Source organism: Myotis nattereri (genome assembly GCF_964212035.1).
Source record: "Myotis nattereri genome assembly, chromosome: X".
NCBI classification, from domain to species: domain Eukaryota; kingdom Metazoa; phylum Chordata; class Mammalia; order Chiroptera; family Vespertilionidae; genus Myotis; species Myotis nattereri.
The window spans coordinates 119,087,667-119,104,064 of record NC_138078.1 but is presented as its reverse complement, the minus strand read 5'-3'; the positions used below and the strand labels follow the sequence as shown (position 1 = coordinate 119,104,064).

Sequence of the window (16,398 nt, the reverse complement as noted above, 5' to 3'; positions counted from 1 at the left end):
TTATCTTCTTGACTTTTATTATCTTTGTTCTTATGCCTTGGTAGAGAAAGATAGAAGGAGAGATAGAAGCATCAATGATGAGAGAATCATTGATTGGCTGGCTCCTGCATGCCCCATACCAGGGACCACCGACCCCACAACCTGAGCATGTGCCCTGACTAGAAATTGAACTGTAACCTCTTGGTTCATAGCTCGACCCATGCCAACTGGGCATCGAGCATTTTTAAACAAGCTCACCAGAATGTATGCCATCACACTGTGGAAGCTTGTACCGTTATTCCAGGGGTGTTTCTAATGCTCACTGAGGCTGTGCCTCCCCTTGAAAGAAGCCAACCCTAATTTGGATGCATAAAGTCTGGAGTTTTATTGAAAAGAGAGGAGAAAACAGAAAAGAAACTCAATTTATAGTCACAATTTAGTTGTATGTGTATTAATACTTTTGGGATTATATAAAATGATGTAATTACATAGAAGGAAGTCTTATGGAATGCTTGTCCATAGAAATTTTCCTTATTTTTCTTTTAGTGGTGAACACAAATAACAGATTGTATTAAAACAAGCCTGACCTACACAGCCACTTAATCCCAGAGGGAATGTGACCCAGAGCAGGGAGGGACAGAGCTCAGGAATGTGTTGCCATGACACATCGATTCCAAGATCCCCTAGGCTTCACCTGCACCTGAGATATGGACAAAGTATGTCTGGGTTTATTTTTGACTGCTCCACAGTCAGGAGGATGGCAGCTGGGCTGACCATGGGCGTCTTGAGTACACAGGCTCAGGAATCCAGGGATGTGGGAGTTCCTCTCCCTTCCATACCAAGTGTGTACAATATCAGCACCTTCCAGGATTCAAAGTGGGGAGAATTGGAGACAATGGCATCCATCACATGGTTTATCAGAAAGAAACTGATGGCCCAGCTGGTGTGGCTCAGTAGTTGAGGGTTGACCTATGAACCAGGAGGTTATGGTTCAATTTCTGGTCGGGGCACATGCCTGGGTTGCAGGCTTGACTCTTTCATCATTGATGCTTCTATCTCTCTCTCCCTCTCATATATATATATATATATATATATATATATATATATATATAATCATATATATATATATATATATGACTCTAACCAGCATGAATGCTAAGGAACAACAGAAGCTTTATAAAAACATACTTTCTCCTACAAATTAATTATAACACATTTCTGTCATAAAAAATTACCTAGTGATTTTTTAATCCTTTTAAATGTTTTTTGGAAGGGTGTATGAAAGTGGTAAATGTAATTATCATTAGGTAGCTTTTTGCTTCATATCATGTGGGACACAAATAGTGTAAAGGAGAAATAGTTCTTGACATGGTTCTTCAACTAACACAAAAAACTGCTTTGGGAAGACCTTTGGCAGTGTCTTCCGTATTAATTACAAACACCCTCACCCTAGAGAAACTTTATTCAAGCTCAGGTAAGGAGAGGCCACCTTCAGCCCTTTCTCATATTTCTCCTTATATTTGGAAGCCCAGAGCCATACTAGTGGAAACAGACCAGTGCTTCTTAAAGTCCCTCGCATAATATCAATGCTATGATTCTGGACTGTTTCCCCCACTCCAATCTTGAACTTCTAAAGGATGTGATTCACTGGGATCAGTAGCAGTGACTCATTGTGGCAATAACTGCAGAGGAAGGGGCAGAAAAAAAGAATGAATGTGTTTGATGGGTGGGGATTCTGCCTTGGATCCTGGCTTCCCCCTCTCCAATTATCATGAACTCTCCAAAACGAGTAGTAATTTCCAACCTTTTTGACAATCTTTACTTCATTACCTACCTATGCTCTTGTCAGTTAATTTTCTCTAATTTCTGTGCTGTCAATTATATGTAGTAGGTACTGCAAAAATTATTCTATGTTCTTGAGGACAGTTATCTCTTTCAAGTTCCTTTTTATATTTGTTTGCTTTATACCGCAAGAGTAAAATGCCAGTCGCGGTTGCTTTCGCGCAAGTAGGACAGCAGAGGCCCAGTTTGGGTTGAGCACCCGGATCTGAGAGCCAGTGCTGCTTCAGCGTCTCACGGTGTGTGTGGGGGAGACTGGTCCCCAGTCCTCCCTTGTCCTACCCCAACTATCCTTCACCTCCGTCTCTGTGTAACTATATTAATCGAAGGCGACACTTGACGTACAGGCAATTGGACCCCAAAAGGAAGCTTGCAGCGCTTGGCTGGTGGGCACGAAGCCAGGAGATGGGTGGGGAAGTGGGGCGGAGACACTGTTGAGTGGCGTTCGGAGTAGCCAATAGTACTTCGGGGCAGCAGTGGCAGGGGCGGAGACACTGAGGTCTATCAGCCAATGGAGGGCGAGCAACTACTGGAGCGACCTGGTGACGTGAGGAGCGTTCCATTCGGCCAGCAGTAGGCGGCTGCCACAGCTGTTTTAGGGCCCCCATCATAGGGGCTCCTTGTCTGGAGGAGGCAGCCTCCGGGCTTGGGAGGAGAAGTCGCTGCCATCTCGGGCGGCCGACGCGGTCCCCTGGGACAGTCCACTTCCTGCCCTCAGTCTCGGGCCGAGTTTGGGCTCCCAGGTTCAGGTAACAAGGGGTGGGGGTTGGGGTCTCCTGGGCTTGGCCGCATGGTGGGCTGCCAACCCCTCCGCTGCGTCGGGACGCGCGGACCTGGGCATTGCCCGGCTCAGGGTGCCAGCGGTGGAGCCTCCAGCCGAGGTGACTGCACGTGGCGGAGCGTGTGTGTGTGTGTGTACTAGCGTGTGGAGGTGGCGCGCGTCCTGAGCTGCCAGGGGCGGTGGTCCGCTGCGTGGCGGAGGCAGGGCGGGCCTCCCGAGGCCGCGCCCGCTGCCTGTCCCGGACTCGGGCCTTGGCCCCGGGCGGGTGGGCGGTCGCTGGTTCTGGACGGATTTTGATCTTTGTTCTCCCTGGCCTGGCTCCCTTTCCTGGTCTCTTCTCCTGCTGGGCCGGGTTATTGGGAGATTGTTTTCCAGGTTAGTTTTACACAAAGGAAGTGTTTCTGCACCTTAGTGCACCCTCCCCTTCCCCAAGCCCTCTACCTTCTGATTGCCAGGCATATCGCCCAGTCTCTGTTTGGACCCTTGCCCTCTGCAGCTGGGGATGATTTCAAGTTGGCTGTTTCTCATCAGTCAGTCAGGCTGCAGGCTTCCGCCTCAGTCGTGCCAGCGTGGGGCATGTGGTGTCAGTAAGTACAGGCCACAGCACCACACCTGAGAGGATGAGAAGGGTGGCAGTGGCTGAGAAAGGTTGGGCTTGGGGATTCCGGATGCTAAGTACTTATGAAATATCCCAGAAAACACCTTTATGACTTTTTAATTGCTGCCTTCTTCCTCCCCCTCCAACCCTTTCAAGACCTCTCCTGTTTTAGGCAGCCTTCCACCTATAGATGTGTGATGTGGTTTCATTAAGATTCCCACAAATGTTAGGCTTGATCCCCCAACATTGCTTCATTTCCCGAACTCAGGAAGTTACCAAGGGTTTGATTAGGGGAAATCTGTTTTGAGTAAGTACCTGGATGTGTGTCCAGAGTGTCCAGAACCTCCTAGCTCTGCCAGAGGATGACTTGTTCCCTGGTGTGATTCATATTTGAGTGGCTAATTGAAGAAAGAAGGTGAAGAAGTGGAGGAGGGGAGGGGATGGCTCCTTAAGGACATAAACTATTATTTTTAGTCCTTTTAATGATGGTTATAGAACAGTGTGGTGCAGTGGAAAGTGCTCTGGATTAAAAGTCTGCGGACAAGTATTTTTACTTAGCTTTGCAGTTGTGTGACCCTGGATAAGTTATTTTCTCTATGTGGTTTTTACTTTCCTCATTTTAAACCAATTAATTGGAGCTATCACCTATAAAAACCTTTCTAGCTCCAAGGTTCTATGATGAACAAACCACCAGTATTATATTTGGAACCATGGGGTTTCTTTAAGAAGATATACTAGCCCTCTTCTTTTTGTCTGGAGAACCTGTAAACTTTTCTCCATTTAGAGGACAAACATAGATTGGAAATAAACTTTTCCCACTTCCTCACCCCCACCCTTTCAGGCTTGTCTTCTGCTTCTGGGGAAGGAGGATTGAACTGCGTTTTCATGTTCCTGCCTCATTTTTTTTTTTTGGTCTTTTTTCTTAGGGTTAGAAGTTGGACTTTTGATGATGTTTGACCCAGCGGCAGCAATAGCAGGCAACGTGATTTTAAAGTTGAGCTCAGCTTCTGTTTTTTCCATCTTGTAATCACAAAAAGCATCTGGACCAGGAATTCCAATCATGTCTGTGATGGTGGTGAGAAAGAAGGTGACACGGAAGTGGGAGAAACTCCCAGGCAGGAACACCTTCTGCTGCGATGGCCGTGTCATGATGGCCCGGCAAAAGGGCATCTTCTACTTGACCCTTTTCCTCATCCTGGGGACATGTACACTCTTCTTTGCCTTCGAGTAAGTTTCCATTGAGTAGAGTCACCTGACAATGATTACTTTGAATCTAGGGGAAGAACCTTCTTTCTGGGAAGTTTGTGGGTGGTCCTTGGATGGTTGTCACTGTCCTCTTGAGCAGTGTCTATAGATCATGTCAACTGAATTCATTGCTTTATGCTCATAGCAGAGTATGTGTTGCGTAAAAAGACCCAGACCTTTGATACCAATATTATAGCACTGACTTGGGGCTACTCCTGATACCCTTGGGAAATAAAATAACTTGTTTTTATTACCTACCTCCCCTTTTCAGTGGTCTCCTTAGGTTCTTAGCGACAGGCTGCCTCTTCCCCACTCCTCCCAAGCCCAGGGGCACCCCTTATGGTCATAACTCCACCCCACCATAGTCACCTATTCTGTTATTCTGGGTCCTATGTACTTTAGGGATTAGCTCTCAGCTAGCTATTAAATTGAAAAGGCAACTGAATTGGGAACCTGCAGGTTGGTTCCAGCCTCATCTATGCTACAGACTAGCTGTGTGTGTGGCACATATGTGCTTATTAACTGTGAGTTGTTCTTTTATTCACTTAAAATCATGCAACATAACCCTCTATTTTGTGTGTGCTTGATACCAGCCTTGGAGTTGTTTTTTTTCTCTGTGATATAATAGCCAATCCTAGAGCCACTGTTCTGTGTAGGGCACCTGCTAGGGAGGTGGCTAGTTGGATTCTAGGATGCTGTGACATCGCTGCTGGTTGTTCTGAGAATGCTATGCACTCTGGGGATGGGAGCAATGCTAATTGGTCTGGGGTTATTATGAGGAGAGCCTTGAGGAGCCAAGAAGTGTGTGTAGATTGCAAGCCACACCTAACTTGGGCCTGCACTCATGTACATGTAGTTCATGTACATGAGTGACCTGGAACTGGAGTTTTCAAGCTGCAGCATAGCCATGGCAGGGAAGAGAGGGCTCTTTGGCCAGCCTTTGTGGGTAATTAAAATGAGCTTTGGTCTCTTGGGGCTCATTTTTGTCTTTCTTCTGTAAGAGCTTCAGGCTTTTCCAGTGCATCAAGAGTGATATTTTTTGAGCTGCTTTGCTAAACTTCTTGTTGGTTGCAGCTGGCTTGAGTAACAGCAGGGGGAGGAAGGGGACCCAGTTTATAACAGGGCTAGGAAAGTAAGGTTAGAAGAGCTCTTTGTCAAAGGCACTTTTGCTGCTTTTGCTGTGGACTTTGTGAAGTATTTGGCAGAGTCAGGCAGTTTGGTCATGGCTTCTTAGCTGCTTTCCAGTCTGAGTCTCATAGCTGAGTGTGTGTGTGTGTGTGTGTGTGTACTTGTGTGAGGTACAAGTGAGTATGTGCAGTCAGGCAGGCATATGCATAACGTCAAAATAATCTCCCGCCCCCCCCCCGCCTCTCTTGACCCATCTCTTCAAGTTTTCTTTCTTTTTTTCTTTTTTCTTTTTTGTTAATCCTCACCCAAGGATATTTTTTTCCATTGATTTTTAGAGAGTGGAAAGGAGGAGTAGAGACAGAGAGAGGAACATTGATGTGAGAGAGACACATCTATTGTTTGCCTCCCGCACGGCCCTAGTCGGGGCCAGGGATAGAGCCTGCAACTGAGGTAGGTGCTCTTGAGCAGAATCGAACCCGAGACATTTCAGTCCATGGGTCGACGTTCTATCCACTGAGCCAAACCGGTCAGGGCTCTCCAAGTTTTCTTTGCTTTATTCCTGCCTTGTTTCTTTTTGGAAGTGCAGAGCTGAACTCTGGTCTCTATTATCCTCCCTGTCTTGTGCGTCATCCCTGTGAAATCATTAGCTCTTTTTGCCCCTACTCCCACCCCCTTTGCCTTGGGGTTAATTTGTTGTGATTGAAACCATGAGATTTGTTTCCTGACCCTGAGTGAGCTGATAATTCTGGGCTCAGAAACCTCTGGTTTGACTGGCTAGGGGGATTTGAAATTTGGAGCTATTGGTGTTTGGTCCTTTTTGTATCTGGGATCCAGACAGAGTCTGATTTGGGTCTGTACCACTTAGACCCAAAGGCTTCTGAAGAAAACTGCCTGTGGGATGAGCTTATAATTAGCCAAGTTACAGTTTGACAGAGGCAGGTTATATTTTCTGCCAAATGACTTTTCCCCCCAAGTTATTTCTCACACTTTGTCCTCAGATATGAAGGGTGAGGTTGTTTGTAAACTGCTCAGAGTTCCAGATGTCTGTGCAATAGAGTAAATATTTTTTAGGGCAGGGCTGGGGAAGGGAGAAGGGGGGAGGAGAAGGAAGTAAATATATTAGATGAGGAATGGAATGGGGAAGTATAACTCTGACCAAAGGGGAGAGGACCCTGGTGATGAATCCTTTTCACTGAGAATGGTGGAATCTGTGTTTGTGAATGTGTGTGTGTGTGTGTGTGTGTGTGTGTGTGTGTGTGATATATATAGACATACAGACACGCAGATACTCTACATGCTGACTGCCTGTGCCTTGCCAATGACAGACTATACAAAGGAAACCAGCATGCCTCTGAATAATGGAGTCACTTTCTGGTCAACCTTTTTCTTTGAAGTCTGTAATTTACTACCAAGCACACAGTGGGGGATAGGGGCTGGGGGGTAAAATATGGGCTCCTTTGATATTATTAGAACTTAGGGAGACCTCAGAAAGTCAGCTGATCAAGCTAGGTGAGGCTGACAAAGGGCTGGTTATTTTCATCAGTTTGTCCAGAAGCATAGACATCACTTCCTCTGGCTGCTGCATTTTTGCCTTGGGGAAGAGAGCCCAGATCCTGATGTGTATCTGGATCTGCATTTTAGTAATAGGGTCTTGCTTGCAGCAGGTGCTTAGGAACAAGTGTGAGTTGATTTATAGCTGCCTGTGGCACAGCCCTGGGTCAGCCAGATGTCTTGAGAAATCTGGTCAGGCATATGTGTGCCCCTTGATGAAAAACGTGCAGTGCTAGTAGTGCCAATGGAAATAGTTTTATTTTTGGATTTTGCCTTTACATGTTTAGACTTCTCAAAGGAGGGACCTGTACTTTTTAGTGGACAGACAGTAGGTTGAAGACATAGAATGAAAAGAGATTGTTCATTCAGTAGCTAGTTAGCTCTGTATTGTTCAGAGTGTTTCTAAAGAAGCCAGGTGATCATCTCTCAGGGCTGCTGTCACAGAGTGGGTTTTTGCCCGGAATGGGAAATTGGGCTAGATTGTCTATAAGCCTCTCGCAACTCTGAGAATCTGAAATTCTGTAGAACTTTTGTGACTGTCTGTAAGAGTCAAATATAGAAAAGGAGAGGCTAGAAGATTACAGGTAGGTAGTGTATTTAAATATGTTTATGTATTCAAGTATAATTGTATCCATGGTAAATGTATTTGAATTTAAAGCAGAATGAAAATTGTACAGCGCTTAAAAAAAGGATTTCCTGATTTATTCTCAGGGTGAGCGATCTAGGCAATGTGAGTGAGTCTGCCAGTTTCAGCTTTGAGCACATGAACCCTTCTCCGTCCTTTCTGCCCAAACTCTGTCCCTCTTGTGTGATGAACACATAGCCACTAACATGGCTAGGAATGTCAGAACGTATAGCAGAATGACACTGACAACCTGTGAGCTTTCCAGCTACTGAAAGGCGATTGTGGTATTTAGTTAATCTCCATTTCATGATAAAGCTTGGAGAAAGGACTGAGTGCACTGTTTTTTGGAATTGGCTTCCTAACTGCCTTTTTAAAAAAGATTTTAATTGATTTCAGAGATAAAGGAGAGGGAGAGAGAGATAGAAACATCAATGATGAGAGAGAATCATTGATCGCTGCTTCCTGCACACCCCACACTAGGGATCAAGCCTGAAACCCGGGCATGTGCCCTGACCAGGAATTGAACCGTGACCTCCTGGTTCATAGGTCAACGCTCAACAACTGAGCCACACCAGCTGGTCCCTAGCTGCCTCTTTTAACTTTGTAACCAGGTTGCTAGTGGGGTCAAGGTCCCAAGACATCTCTTGTGGCAAGAATAATTGTATGACTCTTGACCACTGAAGTAGAAGCAGTTTGCTGCTATGATTAGTGCGTATGCCTCACTTTGCTATAAATCAGCGGTTCTCAACCTGTGGTCGAGACCCCTTTGGGGGTCGAACGACCCTTTCACAGGGCTCGCCTAAGACCATCGGAAAACACATATATAATTATATATTGTTTTTGTGATTAATCACTATGCTTTAATTATGTTCAGTTTGTAACAATGAAATTGGGGGTCACCACAACACGAGGAGCTGTATTAAAGGGTTGCAGCATTAGGAAGGTTGAGAACCACCGCTGTAAATAGAAGAAGTCATATCAAGGCTATCAAATCTTATTGGACTGATCCACATGGGTGCTTGTGATATATAGAGGAGCCACTGAATTGGATGAACTGAAAAATGCTTTGTAGCACTGCCTAGTAATTGTCCCACTTTTAGCCTCTTACAACTCTACCTCTCTTTCAAGTCTTTGAATCTTCCTTTATGAAATCTTTCTAGTAATTTCTGCATTCATGGGACTAATTGTACATACCACTCATTTAACACATAATCATATGACATTTCTTACATTTCTTATTTCTATGGTCATTGCACTTTGCGCTCTTTCAATGTCAGGGACTATTTCCTGTGTCTTTGTGGCCCCGACAGTGTCGGTGGTCAATAAATGTTGCAGAATGAATACATCCTGGATGCAATTAAAATGTACCAGTCTTGACTTACAGAATCCTATATAATAAAACCCTAATATGCAAATTGACCTAACAGCGACGGTTGCACTGACCACCAGGGGGCAGATGCTCAATGCAGGAGCTGCCCCTGGTGGTCAGTGTGCTCCCACAGGGGGAGCGCTGCTTAGCCAGAAGCCAGGCTCATGGCTAGCGAGTGCAGCAGCAGTGGCAGTGGTGGGAGCCTCTTCTGCTCCAGTAAGGAGTGAGGGGTCCCGGACTGAGAGAGTCCTGGACTGCGGGAGGGATGTCTGCCTGCTGGCTTAGGCCAGATCCCCCTGAGGGGTCCCAGACTGCGAGAAGGTGCAGGCCGGGCTGAGGGACCCCCGCTCCCAGTGCACAAATCTTGTGCACCGGGGCTCTAGTCATAGAATAATAGAGCTGGAAAGGACTTTGGAGACTATGCCCATTCTTTTGCAGGTGAGGAAACAAGGCCCACAGAAGTGAGATTTCTTCATCAAGATCGGTTGGCCAGCCACTGCCTTTATATGACATTACCTTTCATCTCATTGTTAGCTTTTGAATATGGAGCCCTGAAGATGTTCAGATTGCTAAAGCTGTACATAGGGCCGAATGCTAGACCAGCATATTCTGGGTTCTTGGTAGCTAGTGTTTGTTACCTAGTAGCATCAAGGCTATTTGGGCTTCCCCAGCTCATGCTCCTAGAAAATGAAGGCATCTTTGTGGAACACTGATAGCATGCTGGCGTGGTACTCTGATAGACTTGCAAGAAGAACAGGGAAGCCCATCTCTAAGGTGAACCTAGAAAGTAAGTTTAGTGAGTTATGAGGGATTATCACCTCTGTGGCCAGGATGAGGAGGGCTCAGAGCAAAATTCATACTTTGCTACTCTGTGGGTGAACCTGATAAAAGGGGCACCATGTCCCTTAGGGCAGATGGAAGAGAAAAGGCAAAAACACAAAGGTACCAGGTTTGAGGAGACACAGGACTATGCAGACTAAAGCCAAACTCTCATGTGACAGAATATGTGTGCTTATAGTGCAAGGTCTGGGTTCCTGAAGTTCATTAAGTAAGATTGTGAAGAGGAAAGAGTGACTGCTTCATGATCTCTAACCAACATAGCCTTCTATAGAGAATTGTGCTGTAGGGGTTCAGTCTTGTGCTTCATCTAGCCCAAGATTCTGTCTGTGACGTGGCCAACCAAATGAAAGTTTTAGAAAGGAGTAGTTGCCTCTTTGATATCAATCTGTTGTAGTACTTAGCTAAGCTCAACTTTCCTATTGAGCACATTCCTGGAGAAGGATTGAGTTATGTTTCCTGAACAATTCTTTGTGGTTCTGTCATTCAGAATTTTTCTGAATATTTCAGCCTCAGTTACCTTTAGTGGTAATGAGTTTCATGTTATCAATCTTTATTGTATGCATCTCCCATCTTTTCAGAATGAGTCTTTAAAACATTTTTTATTTATTGATTTTAGAGAGAGAAAGAAACATTGATTTGTTGTTCTACTTATTTTTGCATTCATTGGTTGATTCTTGTATGTGCCCTGACCGGGGATCAAACCTGCAACTTTGGCATACAGGGATGACTAACCAACTGAGCTACCTGGCCAGGGCAGAATGAGTCTTAATTGAGTGTAGTGAACTTCTGTTTTGGGGAAAGCAAGCACAAAGCACAGGGATGTCCCCCATGATGCTGACATCGGTTGAAGTGTTTATTGAGGGAGAGAGAAGACCTCCTAAATCTTTCTCCTCAAAAGTATTGTGCTTAAGGCGGCACCTTATGCTTCTTGCAAGAAGCTAGTGAATTCAGGGTAATTAGCGGGATACTTCTAGAATGGAGCAATGAGAAGACAAGTACCTCATAATGGTGATTAGATAAGGCTAGTTGATGAAGGGTCTCGGAATACTGGCCTGTGGAGTTTGGGGCTTAATGTAATAGGCAGCAGGAAATTGTTCTAAGTTCTTGAGCAGGAGTATGTTATAATTGAATTTTGTTATGTGTTATATTTAAAATTTGTTATAATTGAAATGTGAAATTTTTTATCACTTAAATTTGGCAACTTCTTAGCAGGTTTGGATAGAAACTTTGGTCCTCCTTAAGTTAGAGGTTGGTTCATTACCTTAAAAATGAAAATGTTGCCCTAGCTGGTTTGGCTCAGTGGACAGAGCGTCTGCCTGCAGATTTAAGGGTCCCGGATTTGATTCTGGTCACAGGTATGTACCTTGTTTGCAGGCTCCTCCCAGGCCCTGGCCCTGGTCAGGGGTGTGTAGGAGGCAACCAATCGATGTGTTTCTCTCACATCGATATTTCTCTCTGTCTTTCCCTCTCTCTTCCATTCTCTCTACAAATCAACGGAAAAATATCCTAGAGGATTTAAAAGGAAGAAAGAGAAGAAAAAAGAAAAGAAGAGAAAAAAGAAAAGAAAGAAAATGTCCCTGTTTGGTTCATTTTCACCATTGCTACTGGAGCAAAACAGTGTTATGCATTTTCCTCTGACCTTTACATAGCAGTAAATCTGGAGGCTGGTTTTAAATTGTGTTTTTAGTGTCTAAGGAAACTTTTTCCTCTCAGTAGACTCTGTCATCAGAAGAAACTTGAACCAGTCTTATGGGTGTTTCTACATGTTTATTGTGTTTAAGGGGACAGACAGCCATCCATATCAGAGAAGCTTATACCAAAGGCTTATTTCTATTAGGTGGGACCAAGGGCCATTGTGGGACTCTCTCTAATCTTTGAGTGCTTCCTGCTGTTGCCAGCACAGCTCTTCCTTAAAGCCACCCTTAACAGCTGTTATGGGAGCAGTTTCAAGCAGCTATTCTTAACACATCATCATTGGTCTTATCTTATTCTTTAGCTGTTTCATATGTTAGTTATGTTTTCTCCAACAAAATTAACTCCTATTTCTCTTGTTCTTCATTTGTTAGACCCATAAAAACTTGTTGGTTGACTGAGTGTACTGATCAAAGAACAACAACAAAAAACATAGCAAGAAAGTTATTGGGCAGACTTGGAAGCAGAGTATTATATAGATAATCAGTCCACATTACCAGTCTGTAAGGCAGAGCCCCGCCATGGAATCTGTCTGGTTTTTTACTAGCTCCAATCATGAACCTCTTTTGAGTTTTCTCAAATGAATTGAAGTCTGTGTCATTATCATTGTCCCTCCAATGAACTAGCATGCTAGGAATGGGGGATGGTACATGACACACCAGCCCAGCCTGGCACTGCTGGCTGTTGCTGGTCAGTACCACCATGTGGTCTGTGGGACATGTTGGAGTCCAGTCATCTAAACCAGCTATGGAAGCCTGAGGCCAGTTAAGAATTTGGTAGAGGGGGACCTATCATGACGATGCCTCTTCAGGTGGCAGAAATGAAGACTTAGTGGGGACAGGGTTGTATATATGAAATTTACAAGGGAGAAAAGCAACTTCCAACCCCCTGGGAAGGGGAAGGCCTCTTGGTATTTTGAAGACAAAGAGGAGTTCTGTTTGCAGGAGTGTATGGATATCATTATTCCAAGATACAATATCAATGGAAACTACTAGGGAGTTTTAAAAACAGTTAGCTTATGTGAATGACAGATCCAGTCTTTCATTAAGATAAATTAGCGATATATGAGGATACTCTTGACTTTTGAGGTTGATATTGGGAATTACTCCCAAATCTTCCCATAGCTTATTCCTGTCAGAGACAGACCTCCAGTTTACTGCAATGATGGGACTAACCGGGGGGATATTTTGTATCATAACTATTAAAGACAGGCCCGATGGGTTCTTAGCTGCTGGCTCTCTAAGCTTCCCCTTACTCAGAGTAGAAAGGCCTGCTAGTCCCACATCTGCCTTCCCAGCCACACCCACTCACTAGTGGCTGCCAGTAGCCTCATCTCTGGAGAACAATACAATGGGCCTGTTGTGTACTTGTTGACATACAGAGTGGATTGTTTTAGCAGGTGCAGAAGATAGGCTGTGTGGAGATTACAGAGACCTTTATCTGTGATGGTGTAGCGTAATTCAAATCTAAGTTGTTCTTTGTCTGATTGACAAGCAGGTGTTGGAAGGGGACTTAGTTCAGCTTGGGCGAGTCCTTCTGTGCATGGATGCAACATTAATTTGTGTGTGCGTGCATGTGTGTGTGTATCTGTATATGTGTGTTTGTTCTACTCTCTCCGTATTTTTTCCTTATAATAAAGCAATTTACATTCCCTTTGGTGTCCAATGAGATGGCTCTGATTTTTCTAAGGCTTTTGATTGGAGACTGTGCGAGTCCTGTCCAAGGCAGTGCGAGTCCTGGAGACATTACTTCTTTGTTTTCAATAATGATCTTAGGAAGATGGCTGATTTCTGTTAGCGTGGTGATTTCACTTGGCTTGTTCATGAACTGGAGTCTTGTGTTTTTACTGTGGCCTTTGGGTCCCTGATAAGTAGAGGGGACTTTCATTTCTGAATTTACTTCTTGATTATCTGTGATAGTGAAGGGGAACAATGAAGAAGAGGGTACTTAATTACCCTGAACTCAGTTAGCCATATCCTTCATTTCTCTCAACATTTTCCCCTACCCTTGGCCTTTAGGAGAAGGAAGTCAACCATACAATAGCAAACTATGACCAAGGATTTTCTTAAAAAAACAAATAAGCAGGCAAGCATACAAAAAGCCACAGAAATCATTTTGCAAGTTCACTATATGTGTTCAGCTTCATGACAAACAGCTCAGCCTATAGTATAGTTGGCTTGCACACCCATGGAGTCATGTGTGCGGCAAGAAAGCAGGGAGGATCTCCTGGGGACTGTTCCAAAACTGCAGTGAATGTACAACCCAGGGTTAAACATTTAGAGTGGACAGCAGCTTACTTGATCCCCATGCCAATGAAGTAAGCCTTTTTCCTTAGCTTACTTTCTCCACTCTCCCTCTGGCTCTTGCTTGTTCAGTTATAGTCTGCCTCCAAGAGAAGATCTCTGTGTTGAAGGAGAAAATGTGCCAGGAGGAGGAGAATAAAAATAGGTCAGTGGTAACTCTCATCACACATTCCCATTTATTTGGTTGGAAATTGACTCAACAAGTATTTGTTGATAGCTTCTTTATTCACATACTTGGATTAGGCTCTGGGAGATATAGAACTGTGATGATAATGTTAATAGCTGGCATTTACTTAGCATTTACTGTGTGTCAAGTGCAGTTCTAAGCACTTTATTTATATTCATACATCTGATCCACACAATGACCCCATGAAGTTCTATTATTATCTTCATTTCACAGATAAAGAGACTGAAAGAAACTAAGACACCCAGCTAGGACCTGGTAGAGCCAGAATTCAAACCCAAGCATTCCTGTTCCAAAAAGAGAAGATTCTTGCTCCTATGAAGTCCAGTTGGGGGAGATGAGGTCAACATAGTAAAAAACAGAAAACAATACAAGGCTCTGGCAGTGAGGATGATGTGGACAGATTAGTGCAGCTTAGGTTAAGCCTTCTGGAGGAGACAAGACCTTTTTACATCCCAGATTCTTCATTTATCAAATGGGTATAATGGACTCTACCTCATAGATTTAGTGTGAGAATTGGATGATATCATGCATATAAAGAGCTTAGTGCCGTGTCTGGCATATGGTGAGTGCTCAGTAAATTATGATTGTGATGATGACAATGATGGCATTGATGTCTCTAGGACCTGACAGATGAGTAGGGTTGAGATATCCAGAGAGGAAGAGGTATGGCCTTCTAGGTGAATTATGAAGAAAGTGGGGAACAAACATGATGTTGGGAAGGGGTGCTCAGGAGAAACAATTTTCTTATTTCCTTATGGTCACTAGTTACCTACTAGCTGAGCTAATTGAGGAGAGAAGAGGAATGGATGTTGCAAAGTCAGTCAGCAGCCCTGAAGCTTTAAAAAAATATTTTTATTGATTTCAGAGAGGAAGGGAAAGGGAGAGCGAAATAGAAACATCAATGATAGGAGAGAATCATTGATTGGCTGCCTCCTGCATGCCCCACACTGGGGATCGGGCCCACAACCTGAGCACGTGCCCTGATCAGGAATTGAATCATGACCTCCTGGTTCACAAGTTGATGCTCAACCACCGAGCCATGCTGAAGCTTTTTATTGGCCTTGAAGCATGCTGAACATGTTCTTTGTCTGACACTTGGACCTTTCTTCATGACTAGTCCTGATCTTTCTTCCTCCTCCTGGAGTTCAGGCCTAATGCCATATGGGTGCATAGGAAAAGCTCAAGACATTCCCAGAGTGAGAGCAACCTGTGATGCTTACAGGTCCAGGCTCGGTGGCTTCCCTGATCTTAACAGTTGTGAGCCTTTCCTAAGGCACAGAGGAAATGTGACTCCCAGCAGGCTGACAAGGAGGGCCTGGGCTTGGGGGGTAGGAGAGGTCCCTTGAGACTGTCTTCTGTATGTTATAGATGGCATCAATCAGTTAAGTATTTGTTGAGCTCCCGTTATGTACGGAACTACTGTTAGGAGTTTTGGGTGTTTCAGGTGAAGTAAAAAGCATGGTCCCTGCCCTCAAGGTATTGCTTGTTTTGTTGACATACTGGTAACAATTCGTGGTCCACGTAGGATTAGGTATAACTAAATGTTCAATTGCGTGCTTTCTCCAGATGCCGTTACTTGGCTGTCCAGCTATCTCCTGCCATCCCTGTGTTTGCTGCCATGCTCTTCCTTTTCTCCATGGCTACACTGTTGAGGACCAGCTTCAGTGACCCTGGAGTGATCCCTCGAGCCCTACCAGATGAAGCAGCTTTCATAGAAATGGAGATAGGTGGGTTTTCTAACCAGCTGGCAAGATGCTGTGCTTTAATTAGTAAGGGAATGGCATCAGAATAGTGGTTGCAGATTAACAATCATTTCTAGGCTTTTCCCTCTGAGATCCTGAATCTGAGATCATGCCCACCCTGTGCATTTGCTAAGGCAGCTGAAGCAAGGTTTGAAAGTCATGCTTCCTTTTTTATTCTTGTGTTGGGTTGCTTTTCGGGAGGGATTTGTTACCAAGGTCTGCTGTACTATTCCCAAGAGGATGGTTATTTATTTATTTTTTTACTCTTTGGGCATCATCAACTCATTTGATTTTTTCATGAAAGCTATAAACCTTCTCTTAGTAAAAATATCCTTACATACATGCACATACATACAATTTTGTATGTAATTTCAAGGATTCATAGAACTTTTAAAGCACATTCATGGGTCCATGACCAAGAATTCCTGCTTTAGGAGAACACACAAGGTGAGAGGGGTCAACTATGGTGCCAGGAACCATTGAGAATTCTAGAAATGATAAGGAAGCAGTTACAGTTTC

General features: G+C 44.2%; 1 protein-coding gene across 1 annotated transcript in view; it reads left to right on the top strand.

Moving 5' to 3' along the window:
• Positions 1-2,349: 2,349 nt before the first annotated feature.
• Positions 2,350-16,398, top strand: part of ZDHHC9 (zDHHC palmitoyltransferase 9) — a 31,426-nt gene continuing 17,377 nt past the window's right edge. The window contains exons 1-3 of the mRNA XM_081081831.1: positions 2,350-2,567; positions 4,124-4,424; positions 15,704-15,864. Of these exons, the coding sequence (XP_080937957.1) occupies positions 4,258-4,424; positions 15,704-15,864 (328 nt within the window). The 5' untranslated portion in view covers positions 2,350-2,567; positions 4,124-4,257. The remainder of the gene's footprint in view (positions 2,568-4,123; positions 4,425-15,703; positions 15,865-16,398) is intronic.